Raw genomic sequence first — 18,404 nt, forward strand, 5'->3', positions numbered from 1 at the left:
TGTCGTGTTTGGTTTTTGAGGCTTGGGAAATGTATTTTGAAATTTATCTTACTCCACACCCTGTTCTATTTTCTTCTTTATCACCTGCTTTAAAATTCTTTTTATATGTGTTGAAATGTTCCTTATTTCTGGATACTGGACTGTCTTGGAGAGAAATAAAATAGTGACAGGATAAAATTAGTTGAAGTAAAACATACTTTTCAGATACTCTAATATACTTCCTAATACAATTAGAAAGAATTACAGTACACTTCTGTGTTTTGAAAAGTATGATAGCTGGGTGCTGGTGGCTCACGCCTGTAATCCTAGCTACTCAAGAGGCTGAGATCTGAGGATCACGGTTCAAAGCCTCCTCAGCAGGAGAGACCGTGAGACTCCTATCTCCAATAAACCACCAGAAAATCGGAAGTGTCACTGTAGTTCAAGTGGTAGAGCGCTCGCCTTGAGCTGAGGAGCTGAGGGACAGCGCCCAGGCCCAGAGTTCAAGACCCACGACCACAAAAAAAAAGGTATTATAATAAAAGTATAACATTGTTCCCAAATAGGTACCTAGTATTCCAGATCTTACCAATTTTATTAAATATATCCATTGAAAGCCTGGCAATCCATGCACAGTTACTTTGATCAAATTTATTCTTTCTGGTTCCCTCTTGAGTTCATTTTAAATGTACAAAAGGTGTTTTTAAAGTGTAAAGTAGCACATTTCTTGGTTTTCCTGGTCATTTGGTGCGCGTGTGTGCATGTGTGTGTGTGTGTGTGTGTGTGTGCACACTTGTGCGCGTGTGCCTGTCCTGTGGCTGAACTCAGGGCCTGGTGCTGTCCCTGAGCTTTTCACTCAAGGTGGACACTCTACCACTTGAGTCACTGCTCCGCTTTCTGGTGGTTCATTGGAGATGTGAGAGTCTCATGGACTGGGCTGGCTTTGCACTGTGACCCTCAGCCTGCTGAGTGGCCAGGGTGACTGGTGTGACCGCCCCCCCCCCGCCCCAGTGTGACCACAGCGACCCTGGCGCCCGTTCACAGCTTTTCCTTTATTATGTCTGCAATAGTGGTCAGGCTGTCCTCCTGCAAGCCGGCGGAGCGGCACAGGGCCGTCAGTTTCAGGCACAGCGAGGAGAGGTAGGAGGGCTGCGTCACCTTCTCCTGCATGCAGCTGGAGGGGAAGCTGGCGAAGGTCTGCAGCCGGTGGAGCAGGCGGCGGATCTTGATCATGCTGGCCAGCAGCAGCAGGTCGCCCTCGCTCAGGTGCAGCTGAGAGGGGATGTCCCGAGGCCAGAGCATCTGCCATTGGAGGGGGAGGAGTGGGGTTGGGGCCAGGTCCCACCCGACACCCGCGCCCCGCGCCCCAGTCCTCCCCTGCAGGCCCTGGCCCCCCCCCCGCCTCAGTCCCCCTGACCCAGGTCCTGCACGGTGAGCTCTGCCTTTCCAGCCACCTGGGGGGGGGAGGCGGTCTGTGTGGCTCCCCCGTCCATCCGTCCCACTGTCAAGCAGTGGCCCAACCCTCTGCGTAAGCACCAAGGGCGCTGAGAACGCGGTGGTCGTATTAACCACTGTTTTATGGTTAAAATAGGAAAGGAGAGTGGAGGAGGCGGGGCTGGGAAGTCTGCTTTTGCTCCGTTATGTTCTCCAGGACATCTCTTTAGACATCCAAACCGAGGTTTGGAGATGCCCCAGAGGTAAAGCCTGGAACTCCTGAGCCAGACATGCTCCTAGAAGGACGGAGGCTCGGTGAGCCCAGTCCTGGGAAGAGAGGTGAGGACGAGGCCCTGAGAGGTGCAGGGAACTCTCAAAGGAGGGGTCCTCGGGGAGGGGAAGGGGGTCCGGGGGAGGGGGAGGAGGGGGGAGGGGGGTCCCGGAGGAACTGGGTCAGTGCTGTTCTGCTGTAGCACAAATAAAACATAGCGTGGGTGAGATATTACGTAGAAACTTGAACATGCAATGGATTTGCAATGTGGTTTAAAATACGGACATGAAAAAAATCTTTAACATCTGCCCCGTGGAGAATAGAGCCAGCAGAAATGGCCTCTCCAGCAGGACCCGCTCCGGCCTGCCCGCAGAGCTGTCGGGGTCTGCACCTGTGCCTCCAGCCACACCCGCCCAGGGCTTCAGTCACTTTTTGCTTTTCCCAGCCTGGGGAGGACCACGACCCCTGGCCCCCTGACCCGCCTGCTTCCACGCTCCATGCCCAGCCTCTCGCCTCTCTTATTGCTGGGAGCTCTTTAAACTGCTCTATTTTTGTTTTAATGTACCTTCACTTTGGTTCCAACACTGATTCTGGCTTGCTGGCCCATGGCTAGGAACGTGATGGAAATCTTGTCTTGTCCTAAGATGCGGATTCCGACGTGGTGGTTCAGAGCCAGGAAGACGGGCTTGAATGTGACGAAGGAGGAGGACGCCCTGGTCCTGGACCAGTTCCAGGCTCTTACTCGGTTGCCTGCTGGGTCTGAGCACTGGCCTCCCAAGAGGTTGATGTAAACCCTGGAAGGAGACAGAAAACCCCCATGACAAGCTCAGACGCGGGCCATGACTGCAGGAGAGGCGGGCGGAGTCTAGTTCCCAGCCCCACGTGAGACCAGACCCATCCGCCAAAGTAGGATCCAAGAGTGGATGGACAGACCACGGGGTGGGGCGGGCATCGGGAAGGGGACGTGGCAGAGGGGAGGCTGTCCTGGCAGAGGGCAGCCAGTACTGCCTTGGCTTTTGATCAGGCTGCAGGCTGCAGTGCAGCCCGGTGGGTGTGTGCGTTTCGGGGGGCCGTCCAGATGGGCGGGGCGTAGGAGCTGCAGGAATGTTCCAGCACTGCAGCACTGCCCAGGTGCAGCGCTGCCCTGGGTCTGGGAGGGAGTTGCAGCTTCGTGTGAGTGCAGGTGCAGAGCGCTGGCCACCACGGTGTGGAGGACGGGTGTCCCCACCTCCCGGCCGGGGTCACACACAGACACTGTGCTCCAGGGGCGCCTCAGGGAGCTGCGGGCCCGTGGGGAGCTGGACTTCCCAATGGGATGGCCGGCAAGGCCGCGGGGACCAGGGACCTGTCCAATGCCGAGCTGGGGCTGTGGGTCTGAGCCGGGGCTGTGGGTCTGGGCCGGGGCTGTGGGGTCTGAGCTTGGGCTGTGGGGTCTGAGCCGGGGCTGTGGGGTCTGAGCTCGGGCTGTGGGTCTGGGCCGGGGCTGTTTGGTCTGAGCCGGGGCTGTGGGTCTGAGCCAGGGCTGTGGGTCTGGGCTGGGGCTGTGGGTCTGAGCTGGGGCTGTGGATCTGAGCTCGGGCTGTGGGTCTGAGCCGGGGCTGTGGGTCTGAGCCGCGGCTGTGGGGTCTGGGCTGGGGCTGTGGGTCTGAGCTTGGGCTATGGATCTGAGCCGGGGCTGTGGGTCTGAGCCGGGGCTGTGGGTCTGAGCCGGGGCTGTGGGTCTGAGCCGGGGATGTGGGGTCTGGGCCGGGGCTGTGGGTCTGAGCCGGGGCTGTGGGGTCTGGGCTGGGGCTGTGGGTCTGAGCCGGGGCTGTGGGTCTGAGCCGGGGCTGTGGGTCTGAGCCGGGGCTGTGGGGTCTGGGCCGGGGCTGTGGGTCTGAGCCGGGGCTGTGGGGTCTGGGCTGGGGCTGTGGGTCTGAGCTGGGGCTGTGGGGTCTGAGCTGGGGCTGTGGGTCTGAGCTGGGGCTGTGGATCTGAGCTTGGGCTGTGGATCTGAGCTGGGGCTGTGGGTCTGAGCCGGGGCTGTTTGGTCTGGGCCGGGGCTGTGGATCTGAGCCGGGGCTGTGGATCTGAGCTGGGGCTGTGGGTCTGAGTTGGGGCTGTGGGGCCTGAGCTGGGGCTGTGGGGTCTGAGCTGGGGCTGTGGATCTGAGCTGGGGCTGTGGGTCTGAGCTTGGGCTGTGGATCTGAGCTGGGGCTGTGAGTCTGAGCTTGGGCTGTGGATCTGAGCTTGGGCTGTGGGGTCTGAGCTGGGGCTGTGGGGTCTGAGCTGGGGCTGTGGATCTGAGCTTGGGCTGTTTGGTCTGGGCTGGGGCTGTGGGTCTGAGCTGGGGCTGTGGGGTCTGAGCTGGGGCTGTGGGGTCTGAGCTGGGGCTGTGGGGTCTGAGCTGGGGCTGTGGGGTCTGAGCTGGGGCTGTGGGGTCTGAGCTGGGGCTGTGGGGTCTGAGCTGGGGCTGTTTGGTCTGAGCCGGGGCTGTGGATCTGAGCTGGGGCTGTGGGCTCTGAGCTTGGGCTGTTTGGTCTGAGCTGGAGCTGTGGGTCTGAGCTGGGGCTGTGGGGTCTGAGCTGGGACTGTGGATCTGAGCTGGGGCTGTGGGATGGGGCTCTGTGAATCCGATTGTTTGTACCCTGACACCAGGGTAGGAACTGTCCCAGCCCCCCTAGATGTACCACAGAGTTACTACTGAACCCTGAGAGATCACTGACATTTCCACTCTACACGGTGGTAATGGTGACCGCTGCTTGGACCTAAAGACGCAAACAGCTCACTGTATCCAAACTTTCATTAGTGTCTAAACTTTGCCAATGATGGAGAGTTTCACAAGATGAGATGGAAGGAAGGAAGGAAGGAAATTTTTTTTTTTGTTTGGTCGGTCGTGGGTCTTGAACTCTGGGCCTGGGTGCTATCCCTCAGCTCTTCAGCTCAAGGCCAGCGTTCTACCACTTGAGCCACAGCACCACTTCCGGTTTTCTAGTGGTTTATTGGAGATAAGAGTCTCACAGAGTTTCCTGCCCGGGCTGGCTTTGAACCGTGATCCTCAGATCTCGGCCTCCTGAGAGGCTAGGATGACAGGCGTGAGCCACACCGCTCCTCACTCTTTAAGAAGGAAAAGCTAAACAGGACGAGAAACGTACGTAGGTGGCCGCGAGGGTGACGGCGGAACCTACCAGACATTGCCGTTGGGGTGGGCACAGGAGCCTCTGCCCGAGGAGTCCAGCACAGCCAGGATGGCGGGGGCCACGGCTGCGTCTGCCTGGACAATGCAGGTGAAGCCGCGGGTCCTGCTGGGTAGCCGGATGATGGCCAGGTTCCCCGACGGATAGCTGAGGTCAGATAAGGGCCAGGGAGCCGTTTGGTGGTGGTGGTGGTCGTGGGGCTTGAACTCGGGGCCTGGGTGCTGTTCCTCAGCTCTTCAGCTCAAGGCTGGCGCTCTACCATGTGAGCCACAGCGCCACTTCCGGTTTTCTGGTGGTTCATTGGAGATCAGAATCTCACGGACTTTCCTGCCTGGGCTGGCTTTGAACCGCAATCCTCAGCTCTCAGCCTCCTGAGTGGCTGGGATGACCGGCGTGAGCCCCCGGCGCGGCTCAGGGAGTGGCTTTGGTGATCTTGAGAGCGAGTTCCATGTATGAGAGCTCACTGACATTATCACCTTCGGGAAATGGGTTTTATGCTTTTTACGTGGACCCAAATGCGTCTTTGAGGCCTGGGGTGCCTCAAAGTGCCCATGCCAGGAGAGGACCTCGCGGCAGGCATGTGCCACTCGGTGGATTTAACCTCTGAAAATTTACCTATGAGCAGAATGGCGAGAAATGAAAACCAACCTGCTCTGCAGACACAGAAGCCGGTGACAGACTCGCTAAACTTCCAGAAGGTACTAATGCTGCCCGCCTCTGTCGGGCAGTGGGATGATTCCTGCCCTTGTTTCTCTTTGGGGGAGGAAAGGATACAATATCTGTGTGGTTCCGTCTGGAAACGAGGTCAGGAACTTGTTTCCCTGCTTGTAGTATTTTTCCAGGAACTCATTCTTCACCACCTGCGTCCCGGGAGAGAACGGAGCCCTCAGCCACGGCTGGCATCGGGAGAGAGCCCGCACGCGGCATCGCGCATGGGCTGGCCTCTGCACAGCGCTTCTGTCTGTCTGTCCATCTATCCATTCATCTGTCTGTCTGTCATCTACCTATATCTGTCACCTACCTCCCTAGCCATCATCTACCTATTTGAAACACTGGCTTTGCTACATAGCCTAGGCTGGTCTCCATTCACCATCTTCAGAGAGCTGAGATTACAGGTGTGTATCACCACCCCCGCCCAAGAAGGTATCATCATTGATACCTTCGGCAGAGGACGGTCCACGGCAACCCGAATCCCTGCAGGGCAACCTGCTCACACTTGGAGGATGGAAACCTGCCCCTGGGTATCTGAGGCTTCCACTGCATACACAAAACCAAAGGCGATGCAGACCAGTCTCGGCCATGGTGGCATTCTACATCCCGAACGCAGAGAGCTGCTTCTTAGAGCCAGGCACTGTAAAGGGTGGATGTTACCACACGTAAACCTGACTTCAGTAACCTGACTGAACGGGGAAGCTCGGCAGAGGGAATGTGTACAGCGTGGCACGATGCACTCTCTTTCTAACAGATGGGAGCTATGAGTGAGCACTGACTTTCCGGTTGCGTTTAATTTCGGGTACTTCATGTTCCGGGGCATGTCTAGAAAATGCTGGGGTACTAACAATGTCTTGGGAGAGGGAAGGCAGGTGCAGACTTGTGGTGATTTTCCTCTCCTTCGTTTTCTGAGACGCTCACATGCTCTTTAGCGTGCACTGATATCTTAAAGTGAAATACTTGAACCAGAACATAGGTAAGACAAAAAAATGCAGAACAGTTAAAAGGCGGCCGGGCACCGGCAGCTCATGCCTGCAATCCTAGCTACTCAGGAGGCTGAACAAAGAAAGGGAGGAAAGTGGAAAGACCGAGTCTGTGTGTGTGTGCGCGCGTGCGTGCGTGCACATGCGTGTGCGCGCACACCAAGGTCTTGCCCTCTTGCCTAGCTTTTTTCTACTCAACGCTAGCATTCTACCGCCTGAGCCACACCTCCACTTTTCTGCACTCTCTGATCTCAGCCTCCTGAGTAGCTAGGACTGCAGACCCGAGCCTCGCTCCCTGGCGTCTTTTCGCAAACAGGGAATGACTCTGTAGCCCAGGCTGGCCTTGAAGAGTGCAGGGCCCCCTGCTCACGCCCCTGTCCAGATTGCTGGGGCACAGGCCTGCCCGGCCTCCGGCCCACCCAACCCTGGAACTATTCTTCTGACAAACACGTGTCACCTGAACAAGCTAGGTGGTTTTTAATGGCAAAAAGAAAAAAAAAAATCCAAGTTAATTACCTTTCCACATGCTTTCTTGGAGTCACAACAAATGACAGACATCTTGCAGTTTCTTACATAAAAATCATACAAGTCTTCCATTGGCTTTTTTTCTGGTACGTCCATGGAAAGTTGGTAAGAAATTGTCTTTATGTGCTTTGCCTCTAGTGGGAAAAGAATCACATGCATGTAAATGTTTTAAGTTTTCTAAGACCTTTTTAAATTAACTCTCAAACCCATTATAAATGCATTGATTTGTCAGACAACTTGTGTTCAATTTGTGCCAGGTCCAGGGCTAGAACTCAGGGCCTGGGTGTTGTCCCTGAACTTTTTTACTCAAGGCTAGTGCTCTACCACTTGAGCCACGGCTCCACTTCTGGCTTTTTTTTTCAGTTAATTGGAGATAAGAGTCCCCTGGATTTTCCTGCCGGGGCTGGCTTAAAACCACGATCCTCAGATCTCAGCCTCCTGAGCTGGGATGACATGCCCTTCATCAAATTAGTGAAGGGTTCTTCTGTTAAAAATGTTCTTTTGGTTTAAAAAGAAAAAAAGTCCAAAAAAAGAAAAACCATTTTTATTAAGTGGAATTTTCTGGGCTGTAGTTCCCGTAAGAAACAACTGACTGCTGAGAAACTTTGTGCAATCCTAGAGGCTGAGTTATGACAATCAGGTTAGCCAGAGTGCATATTCTCTAGCATCTTTTCGCTAGCTCCGGGGAGAGCAGCACACACTGGGCTTGGGATGGAAAGGCAGCCCGGCGGGGGCCCTCAACCCTGGGGGGTTACACGAAGACCCCCACACCCCGGCTGGGAAACATGGTGGAGTGTGCCACCCAGGGCTGAGAGTCAGCTCAGCTCCCTGGGGCTGGGCTGTGCCGGAGGCTGCGCGCGTGAACAGCGAGCTGAGAACCTCCCGGACGTCTGACAGCTGTTTCTGCGGCTCTCAGCAGCCGAGCCCTGCGGCGTGCGGCCACTCACCTTCTTCTGAGAAGTTGCTGGGCTCACTGGTGATTATTGCAAAATGCCTGGCCAGCTGGTGCTCCTGTTTCCTGTAAAGCCAGAGAGGGTATGTGCAAGTCTGAAAGGCGGCTGAGCTCTCAAGCAGCGTACTGTAGGTTCCTTGTTCTTTTTTTGGTCAGTCATGGGGCTTGAACTCAGCCTTCTCTGCTCACGGCAAGCACTCTACAACTTTGAGCCACAGCGCCACTTCCGGTTTTCTGGTGGTTCATTGGAGATAAGTCTCATGGACTTTCCTGCCCAGGCTGGCTTTGAACCGTGATCCTCAGATCTCAGCCTCCTGAGTAGCTAGGATGACAGGCGTGAGCCTCTGGCGCCCGGCTCCATTGCTGTTTTTAACTGGTTTATTTAACGGGTCTCCACCCAGTTCGCTGGGCACCCTTCCTCCACATAGGAATTGTGAATCGCCTTGACAATTGATCATTGGTATGTTTCTGGGATTGTCCCTCTGCCCTGAGCTGTGTCTGCCCCTCCGCCCCCAGGAGCCCTGGAATCTTGACTTCCTCCAGAAATCCCGTATCTCTACCCAGTGGGTCTGTTTGTTTACAGAGAACGCATGGTCAAATTGCGTATTTGGTTTTTTTGTTTTTTTTTGGGGGGGGGGTCCAGTCGTGGAGCCTGAACTCTGGGCCTGGGCGCTGTCCCTCAGCTCTTCAGCTCAAGGCTAGCACTCTACCACTGAGCCACCTTCCCAGCCCCATAATTGCGTATTTGGAAAACCCTCCAGGGAAGCGGGCCTGTCGGGACCGGCCGGGCGGTTCACCTCCGCTTGGCCTCCTCCCCGGCCGGCCGGGCGGCTCACCTCCGCATGGCCTTCTCCCTGGCCTTCATCCTGTCCATCTCGCTGCCGTGTGCTGCGTGAGGCTTGATGCTGATCAACTCAAACGAGGGGATTTTTATCCTTTGGCTCTCCTCGTGGATGTAGTTGACCAGGTTCTGAAAGTGCAGGCAGCAGTACCCCTGAAAGGCAGAGAGGCTGCCTCACCCCTGCACGGCCGGGGCGCCCGCGGGGCTCAGGGGCATCCACGGCCGTTTTCGTGCCGGTGGCTTCATCGCCAGGGGTGGGAGTCACGGGCAGGTCGCTGCATTTGGAGCATGCGAAGTTGCGCGACTAGAATCACGAGCGATTTTAGGAAGGGACCTGCTCCGTGAGCACTTCCTCCCACAACGGAAGCCACCTGTCTACTTTGTCCCTCCAGATCCTGCCTGTTGTCGCTCCCACTTTCCTCCATGTATTTATTATTTTTTGCCAGTCCTGAGGCTTGAACTCAGGGCCTGAGCTTCTTCCGCTCAAGGCGAGCGCTCTAACACTTGAGCCACTTCCGGCTTTTCCTGTGTAGGCGATACCGAGGAATCAAGCCCAGGGCTGCGTGTGTGCAAGGTGAGCCACACTCCCAGGCTGCCTCCTCCTCCTCGATTCTGGGGTTTGAGCGTAGGGCCTTGTGCGTGAACGTCCGGGCAGGCTCTATCAGGAGCCCGGCCGCCAGCCCCCCTTGCTTTTGTTGATTTTCAAGTAGGCTCTCCCATCCCCCCTGGGCCCGCGTGAACTTGGACCCTCCGGTTTACACCCTGGGGCTCACCACGCTCCCGCCGGACGGGTCCCACACTTGCTGTTGTCTGTTTGTCTAGGGACTGCACCAGGCCTTGAACTCAGGACCTAGCACTTGGCTTTTTCTGCTCAAATCTGGTGCTCTACCCCTTGAGGACACCTCCATGTCCAGCTTTTGCTGGCTATTGAGATTCTCTCAGGTCTCTGCCTGCGCCGCCCTTGAAGCCCCTCGGTCCTCAGACCTCAGCTTCCCGAGCAGCTGGGACGGCAGGTGTGAGTGCTGGTGCCCGGCGCTGTGGCGTGGTTTTCCTTCCTAGCTGTGACTTGCATTTCCCAGGTATAGTTTCTTTGCGAAGGACGGAAAGGGGCAGTTCAGAGGTGCGCCTGCTTGTAGCACTCACGTGTTCTTTGGGTTTGGAGCTGAAATCCGTGTAGGAAAAAAATGCCTGAAGGTCAGCACCACAGAATTCGCAGTGGAGCGACTGCTCCTCCTCTTCCTCCTGCTGGGGGGCAGCGGAGGTGAGCTGGTGAGGGCCCTGGGAGGGTCAGGCCGGCCGGCGGGGCCCTGGGAGGGCAGTGGAGGTGAGCCAGCGGGGCCCTGGGAGGGTCAGGCCGGCCGGCGGGGGCCCTGGGCCGGGAGGAGACGGGCCCGAAACCCTCCAGTGGCGCCGGCCTGTCAGACCTTAGCCAGCTGGGCCGGGAAGGGCTCCGGCCCAAGGTGGTGGTTTGAGCACCTCACCTGGGTCTGGTGCAATCTGCAGAACAGAGTCCCTCCCAGGCTGCGGGGTAAGAGGGAAGCGTGGCCATGGTGGAGGGGGGTCCTGGGGGCAGGTCGGGGGGGGGGGGCGCAGAAGGTCACGGTCTGGGCTGGCCTAGGCAAAAGACCCGGAGCCCATCTGAGAAACAACACGGAAGGGGTGCAGTGGCCCAGGGGCGCAGCGCCTGCAAAGCCGACCTGGCTCCAATCCCAGTTGTGTGAGAGAGGAGAGGAAGAGGAAAGGAAAAGAGGGAGAGGGAGGGAATCCAACTCTGACGTGGTAACTGCTAGATAGGAAAAGCCAGTGCCGGCGGCTCACGCCTGTCATCCTAGCTACTCAGGAGGCTGAGAGCTGAGGATCGCGGTTCAAAGCCAGCCCCATGAGACTCATCTCCGTAAGTTATTCCAAAAAAGCTGGAAGTGGTGCTGTGGCTCCGTGGTAGCTTTGAGCAAAAGCAGCTTAGGGACAGAGAGCACCCAGACCCTGAGTTCAAGCCCCAGGACTGGCAAAAAAAAAAAAAAAGTAATGGGAAGAAAAGACCTTGCTTTGCTGCGCAGGCCGCGGTGGATGCTGACCGGCCTCTGGAGTACCTCCTCCGGGGCCTGGCCGGGCCCCAGCCCCTCCTCCGGGAGAAGCAAGCAGGAGCGCGCGGGGAGCCGACGCCAGGCCCAGGGTTGGGGCGGTGCCTGCCGCAGCCCAGTGCAGACCCGGCCCTTCACCTCCACAACCTGGAATTCCCGCAGGGGCCGCCGCCGCGGGCCATGCCCGGTACGAACTGTATCCTGTTCACTCCGCCTCTGATATCATGTCGGGTTTGTCTGGGATTTTGTCAGTGGTGGGCCTTGAACTCTGGGCCTGGGCACTGTCCAGCTCAAGGTGAGTGCTCTACCACTTGAGCCACAGCGCCACTTCTGGTTTTCTGGTGGTTCATTGGAGATCAGAGTCTCATGGACTTTCCTGCCCGAGCTGGCTTTGATCCGTGATCCTCAGCTCTCAGCCTCCTGAGTAGCTGGGATGACAGGTGTGAGCCGCCTGTGCCCGGCTCTTTGACGTCATTTTCAAAGCAGTAACTGAAAGGCTGGGGTGCGGCTCGGTGGCACATCCTGGGCTCGATCCCCAGCCCCCAAAAGGAAAGATCCCGGAAAAAACGATTTAAAAAATTACCTGCAAGTTAATGTCCAGCATGGCTTTCTCGCATTTGTAGGCCAGGACGGGCGGCAGCCCGATGCTGGGCAGCGTCCTCAGCGGGGAGTCGAACAGCGTTATGAAGTCTTCCTGAAACTGGATTTCAGAAAGAGAGGGGGCAGTGTCGGCTGGACGGCGGTTCCCGGGGCCGCCTCGGGCGTGGCCTCCGCGGGCGCGGCCTCCGCCAGCACACCTACCTCCAGCTCGCACAGGATGCTCAGCTTCAGCTCCTCCGGGTTGATGACCCATTTTCCTGAGGCAAGGAGGGTTTGAAGGGAGGCTGAAAACATGGCACCTGGCACCTGGTGTCCAACCTGTAGACCCTTCCCTCCCCACCCCATCGTGCCTGTCCACGCGCACATGCACAGAACCACACACACGCACGTGCGCACGCACGAGGTCAGCCCCAGGGCCCTTCCAGCACCTTCTCCCACACACTCCCACCACCTTTCCCGGGAGAGCCGGGCCCGCACAAGGCGTCTGCACGTGCAGCTCACCGGACATCCTAGAGATGAACGTCTCCATCTCCTTGGAAGTGACGTCTTCTTGCTCTTCTTTTTCTTCCTCCTCCTCTTCCTCTTCCTCCTCTTCTTTTTCTTCCTCTTCCTCTTCCGCTCCTTCAAAAAATAAGCACGTGTGTGTATCATCAGTCTTGACGATGCGCAAATGAGTTAACTGTGCCTCACGACGAGTCTCTGGGAACAGGAGGAACCCTTGCTGTGCTCATTTTATCTTTCGGCTTTGCCATTTCCACACTTTTTCACGCCGTATCTGCGATAAGGGCAGGCACCTCCGCCTCCCGGCCCCAGGACGCTGCGTCCGCCTCCCGGCCCCAGGACGCTGCGTGTGCTCGCAACCCTCCTCCGCACACCCTCATTTCCCCTGTCCACTGTATGTCTGTCACCTGGGGGCGAGCTCGGTGGCAAAGCCACCCGAACGCTGGCGGCCTGACTGCTGCAGTGCAGGCACCTAGAAAGAATCGCACCGGCCCGCCCGCCCGCCGGAAAGCCAGCCGCCGCCACAGCTGGTACCACACTCGCCTGCCGGAGCCGAAGCTGGGCGGTACACGCACACACACGTGCGCACACACAGGGCTCATGAGGTCATGCATGCACACGTACACACACAATTCAGTGAGCTTGTGCACACACGCACACCGGTGCGGTGCTTCCTCACCCAGCACAGTGGCAGTCTGGCCTCCGGCAGGAACGCAAGGCCAGCTCCCTTCCTCCACCCCGAGCAGGCCCAGGCCTGCCCCAGCAAGAGCCACGAGCGCAGCCGCTTACGCACAAACAGCTTCCCATAAAGCTCCCGCAGCCAGCTCTCTTCCGTCTGTGTGGACATGGAGATGCCGGGACACACGCGCCGGTAGACATTCCTGGAATGCAGACTCGAGGTGAGCGTTAGGCATACTCCCTCGGCAGCAGAAGCCGGCGGGTAGATATTCCATAGCAAGCGCACCTACAAGGCCCTGGTTTTGTTTTCTGTGAAACGTTCTCTTCCACGTCTGGTGGGTGGGGTAGTGTGCGAGCTCTGTGCGAGCGTGTGGCTCTGGGATTTAAAGTCAGTGTCTCGCACGCATCGGGCAGGTTCTTGAGCTGTGCCCACAGGCCTGACATTCTGGGGTTTTTTTCTTTTCTAAACAATGCTGTGTTTTTCCCTTGAGGACCTGCTGGGTCATAGGAGGCTGTTGGTGGCCGTGGGGCGTACGTGCAAACACTTGAGCTTAAGTTAACATCATTATTCATGGTGGTTTTACTGCTTTTTAAGCGGTCTGGTCTCTGCACTGCCGTTTTCTCAGGGATATAAGGGGCTCACGTTCAGAGTGGGCCCATCTGTGCCCGACTCCGGTCCACACCGCCTTGGTGCTTGGTGCTTGGTGCCTGGTGCATTGCACGGGCCAGGTGCTGTTTTTCAGTTCTGAAATGACTGTCGTAGGCGAGGGACCGTGCTGCGGAGACCTGACGGGTCTCAGCGGAGTGAGTTCTGTGTACCCGGCCTCGGGAGAACCAGGGCTGAGTGCCAAGGTGTTCCAGAAAAGTCCCTAAGCAACCCTGTGTGTGGTTCCCCGGCCGCCCCAGTGAAAGGGTCAACGGTATGGACCACGGAGACGCCGCTTCCCCCGCCTCTGAAGTCAGCCCTGTCTCAACCAGAGGCGTCAGAAGGCAGTGAAAAATGGGAGCCGAGCCAGCCCAGATTGCACCGAGAGTGCTTCTTCAAAAAACACACGTTCACCAAATTCATCAAAGAGCACCTTCCCGTGTATCTATTTTTAACAGCGATTTTTAGTGAGATTTATGAGATGTTAAAAATCTGATCCAGGAAAGAGAGGCTCCGTGGACTTGGGCTCTAACAGAAGGAGTGCTAAGTCAAGACAGCAGCTGATGCCGGGCGCGGGCGGCTCACGCCTGTCATCCTGGCTACACAGGAGGCTGAGAGCTGAGGATCGTGGTTCAAAGCCAGGAAACTCCGTGAGGCTCTCATCCCTAGTGACTCTCCTGAGTGGAGGAGGCTGGGTGTGGCGGGCCACACCTCCACTCCTAGCTGGGGCGGGAAGTGTGAAAACGGAGGACTGCAGTCCTGCTCAGCCACCAGGAAGTGAGACCCAGCCTCCAAAAGGGGGAAAGAAGGGCTGGAGGTGTGGTTTGGCAGGAAAGTGCCGATGGCGCCCGAATTCAAACCCTGATACGGCAGCCACGCCCTGGGCCCCCGGAGAGCTCCAGGGCGCTAGTGGAAGTTGTCTTGAGTGCGGTCTTTCACGCAGGTTACATCAAGAACGAAGGCTGAAGGCAACGTGAAGGCAAGAATGTGGAAATCTGACTCTGGGAGAAACTCATGAAGAAATCACCCGAAGAGGGCTGGGAAGGTGGCTCATGGTAGAGCGCTTGCCTCACATGCATGAGGCCCTGGGTTCGATTCCTCAGCACCACAGAAGCAGAAAAAGCTGGAAGTGGCGCCGTGGCTCAAGTGGTAGAGCGCTAGCCTTGAGCTGAAGAGCTGAGGGACAGCGCCCAGGCCCAGAGTTCAGGACCCACGACCAACAACAACAAAGTAACCTGAAGAATTTCTCGAGCAAAAATGAAAGATGTAAGAGAAAGAACGCGCAGGGTGGGCTAGGAAGACGTGCTGCTGGGCTCATCCCGGAAAAAATGAAAACAAAACACAGACAAGTTCTATGGCCGTGACTTTCTGGTCCATGGGCCTGGTTATATTGTTGGTGCGTGCGTGCGTGTGTGCGTGCTGGGGCTTGTAATCAGGGCCTGGGCGCTGTCCCTGAGCTTTTGTGCTGAAGCCCCACTTCCAGATTTTTGTGGTTCATTGTTGGTAAGTCTATGGGTTTTCCTGTGCAGGCTGGCTTGAACTGTGACCCTCACACTCAGCCTCCTGAGTATCTTGGATGACAGGGACAAATGAAAATGTATGAGATAAAATCATTCTGTTTAAGCTTAAGAATTTAAACGTTGCTCATAAAGCAAAGTTGAGGGTAGCCGTTCACGCCTGTAATCCCAGCACGTGGGCAGCTGGGATGCCAGGGATGGACTGCCAGTTTGAAGCCATTTTGGGTTAGGTGATGAATTTGAAGCCAGCCCAGGCGGGGAGGTGGGGGGGGGAAAAAAAAGCCAAGAATCAGCCAGAAGGCAGTCTGTGGGAGCCAAGAAACAGCCAGAAGGCAGTCTGTGGGAGCAGCCCGCACATTCCCAGGAGGGTCGGAGACCTCCAAAGATGTCTGCGCCCAGTGAATCACAGGCCACCTCCGTCCTGCCGCTTCCTCTCTATCTCTCCACAGTGCCTTTGGCCAGCAGAGCCGTGTGCTGAGCTCGGGCAGGTGCTGCTGTCCATGTGCTTGGGGGGGGGGGGGCAGTGGATCCCGTGTTCCGAGCTCGGGCGGGTACTGCTGTCCACACACTCAGGGGTCAGCGGATCCCGTGTTCCGAGCTCGGGCGGGTGCTGCTGTCTACAGTGCTCAGGGGTCAGCGGATCCCGTGTTCTGAGCTCGGGCGGGTGCTGCTGTCTACAGTGCTCAGGGGTCAGCGGATCCCGTGTTCTGAGCTCGGGCGGGTGCTGCTGTCTACAGTGCTCAGGGGTCAGTGGATCCCGTGTTCTGAGCTCGGGCGGGTGCTGCTGTCTACAGTGCTCAGGGGTCAGCGGATCCCGTGTTCTGAGCTCGGGCGGGTGCTGCTGTCCACACAGCGGATCCCGTGTTCTGAGCTCGGGCGGGTGCTGCTGTCCACGCGCTACGGCCGGGTGAAGGTTGAAGTCGGGTCAGAACTCTGCCTTTGCTGCTTCAACGTGTCCACCAGGGTACAACTTCTTTTGTTTTTGACAGGACTGGGGTTTGAACTCACGGCCTCGGGGCCCTGGCTCCTTGGTGCTGTTTGTCGGACTGCGTCTTGTTTTATCCAGCAGGCCTCGGACCCCACTCCTGCGCATGCCTCCCTCGCTTAGCCAGGATTACAGAACAGTGCTGCTCACCAGCCTTAGTTGCTGAAATGGGTCTTGTTCTCGTGCCTGGGCTAGCCTAAAACCATGCTTCTCCGCGCCTTCTGCCTCACCAGCTGCAGTACGGGTTAAAAAATACTTGAGGATGGGAAGGTGGCCCCGTGGTAGAGTGCTTGCCTCACGTGCATGAGGCCCTGGGTTCAATTCCTCAGTACCACATACACAGAGAAAGCCAGAAGTGGCGCTGTGGCTCAAGTGGTAGAGTGCTAGCCTAGACAAAAAGCAGCTCAGGGACAGTGCCCAGGTCCTGAGTTCAAGCCCCAGGACTGGCAAAACAAACCAAACCAAAATTGTGTGTAAGTAAGCTGTAAATGCCTGGATTCTTTTAATCTATTTCATAACACGATTAAGAGATACCATTATCAACTTCTAGAAACTAATACGAGAGTTGGAAATGTTTTCTTACCTGTCTAAACCTACTTCGGACATGTCTTTCCTAAATCTTTGAAATATCTTAGGGAAACCTGTTGAGTGAAGCATTTCAGAGTTTAGACATTCCCCCTAACCCAGCAACTTTCAAGAAGCCTCGCCGTCTCGGATTTGTGGGGCAGGATCTGAAGGTGGTTTTGCCATAAGGGTGTGTGTGAGAGAGCATGCGTGCGCACTCAGGCATGCGTGTGCGCATGTGTGCACGTGCTGGGGAGGAATCAGGGTCGTGCTAACCACAGGACAGCAGCAAGGACTGAACGAGGCCCAGGCACCTCTTCCGCACCCTCCCTGGCCGTTGACCGGCCTGGCCCTGCCTGTAACCCCAGTTCGCGGAGGACCGCGTCCAGGCGGCGTCCACACGCGCCACACGGGCCAGGCCAGCAGCTCTGCGTTCGCAGCAGCTTCCGGGCTCGGTCTCCTGAGGAGCTGGGGTTACGGCCTGGGCCCCGGGCCGTGCTGCTTGTTACAGGCACAGATGGAACCGCGAGATGGACTCGGGGTGGACAGGCGGTGGACAGGCTCCCAGGCCCGGCTCCACCCCCACGCAGGTCTCTTGGGCTGCCCCAGGCCCCTCCCCAGCCCCCCCATATCCCCCCCAGCCCTTCCCCGCCCTCCCCTCCCCCCATATCCCCCCAGCCCTTCCCCGCCCTCCCCTCCCCCCCCATATCCCCCCAGCCCTTCCCCGCCCTCCCCTCCCCCCATATCCCCCCCAGCCCTTCCCCGCCCTCCCCTCCCCCCCATATCCCCCCAGCCCTTCCCCGCCCTCCCCTCCCCAGTCCCCTCCTCCTCCCTGCCCCCCCCCCCCCGCACCCCGCGTACTCGAGCCCGAGGAGGCCAGGCTGGGCCCCCCCCCCGCACCCCGCGTACTCGAGCCCGAGGAGGCCAGGCTGGGCCCCCCCCCCCCCCCCGCACCCCGCGTACTCGAGCCCGAGGAGGCCAGGCTGGGGCTGGCCGAGCCGCTGGGCGTGGAGCTCCAGGCCGGGCTGGACGGCGCGGAGCTGACGCTCGGGCTGACCACGCTGACCAGGCGCGGCCGCGTCCAGTCGTCGTCCTCGTCGCCGCAGCGCACCGCGGCCCGCAGCAGCCGCTCGTAGGAGGACGCGGCCTCCGCCTCCGCCCCGGCCTCCGCCTCCGCCCCGGCCTCCGCCTCCGCCGCGCCGGCCTCCGCCGCGGCCTCCGCCTCCGCCGCGCCGGCCTCCGCCTCCGCCGCGGCCCCCGCGGCCCCCGCCGCCGCGCCCCACTCCTCGTCCTCCTCCCACTCCTCCAGCTCCTCCTCCTCCTCCTCCAGCGCCTCCTCCCACTCTCCCGAGCTGAGGTCCGAGCGCACGCCCTCCATGGCCTGGCCGGGCCGCCCCGCGCCGCGCGCGCCCCCCTGCCGACCCCCTGTCGGACGCCGGAAGCCCATGGGATTTAAAGGGCGGGCGCCTGCCGTCCCCCAGGCAACGCCGCCGGAAGCCCGCGGGATTTTAAAGGGGCGGGCTCTCCAGGGTCCACCGTCCCCCAGGCAACGCCGCCGGAAGCCCGCGGGATTTAAAGGGGCGGGCTCTCCAGGGTCCACCGTCCCCCAGGCAACGCCGGAAGCCCACCGGGCTTAAAGGAGCGGGGCGCCTTTAGAGTCCATGTCTCCCAGGCAACGCCGGAAGCCCGCGGGATCCAAAGGGGCGGGGCGTCTTTAGAGTCTGCCGTCTCCCAGGCAACGCCGGAAGCCCGCGGGATCCAAAGGGGCGGGGCGTCTTTAGAGTCTGCCGTCTCCCAGGCAACGCCGGAAGCCCGCGGGATCCGAAGGGGCGGAGCCTCTCGGGGCCCCGCCCGGGGCCTCCCGGATTTAAAGGGGCAGCGCCCTCAGCGCGGGCCCCCTTCCCAGTGGGTTCTTTTCACTTCCGTCCGCGGCTTGCTCCGCGCAGGGAGGCGGGGCGGG

General features: G+C 58.6%; 1 protein-coding gene across 1 annotated transcript; it reads right to left on the reverse strand.

Moving 5' to 3' along the window:
- Window positions 1-1,017: 1,017 nt before the first annotated feature.
- Erich6 (glutamate rich 6) lies at window positions 1,018-17,540 on the reverse strand. Its single transcript, XM_042665680.1, has 14 exons — window positions 17,408-17,540; window positions 16,464-16,521; window positions 12,734-12,935; window positions 12,055-12,142; window positions 11,755-11,810; window positions 11,537-11,653; window positions 10,016-10,117; window positions 8,868-9,025; window positions 8,027-8,097; window positions 7,071-7,213; window positions 5,635-5,720; window positions 4,852-5,007; window positions 2,250-2,478; window positions 1,018-1,281 (listed from the first exon to the last, which is right to left on the reverse strand). The coding sequence occupies exons 2-14, from the start codon at window positions 16,484-16,486 to the stop codon at window positions 1,018-1,020; spliced, it is 1,695 nt and encodes a 564-aa protein (XP_042521614.1). The 5' UTR covers window positions 16,487-16,521; window positions 17,408-17,540.
- Between the last annotated feature and the right edge of the window lie 864 nt (window positions 17,541-18,404).

Source organism: Dipodomys spectabilis, unplaced genomic scaffold (assembly GCF_019054845.1).
Source record: "Dipodomys spectabilis isolate Male_0828 unplaced genomic scaffold, ASM1905484v1 ptg000340l, whole genome shotgun sequence".
Taxonomy (NCBI): domain Eukaryota; kingdom Metazoa; phylum Chordata; class Mammalia; order Rodentia; family Heteromyidae; genus Dipodomys; species Dipodomys spectabilis.

Bases quoted from the DNA above. Each gene is read 5' to 3' on its own strand.
- Erich6 (XM_042665680.1), bottom strand. From the start codon at position 16,486: ATGTCCGAAGTAGGTTTAGACAG. The intron at 12,936-16,463 runs GTAAGAAAACAT...TCTGCATTCCAG, and splicing joins TCCGAAGTAGGTTTAGACAG to GAATGTCTACCGGCGCGTGT. The intron at 8,098-8,867 runs GTGAGCCGCCCG...CTGGCTTTACAG, and splicing joins AGGGAGAAGGCCATGCGGAG to GAAACAGGAGCACCAGCTGG.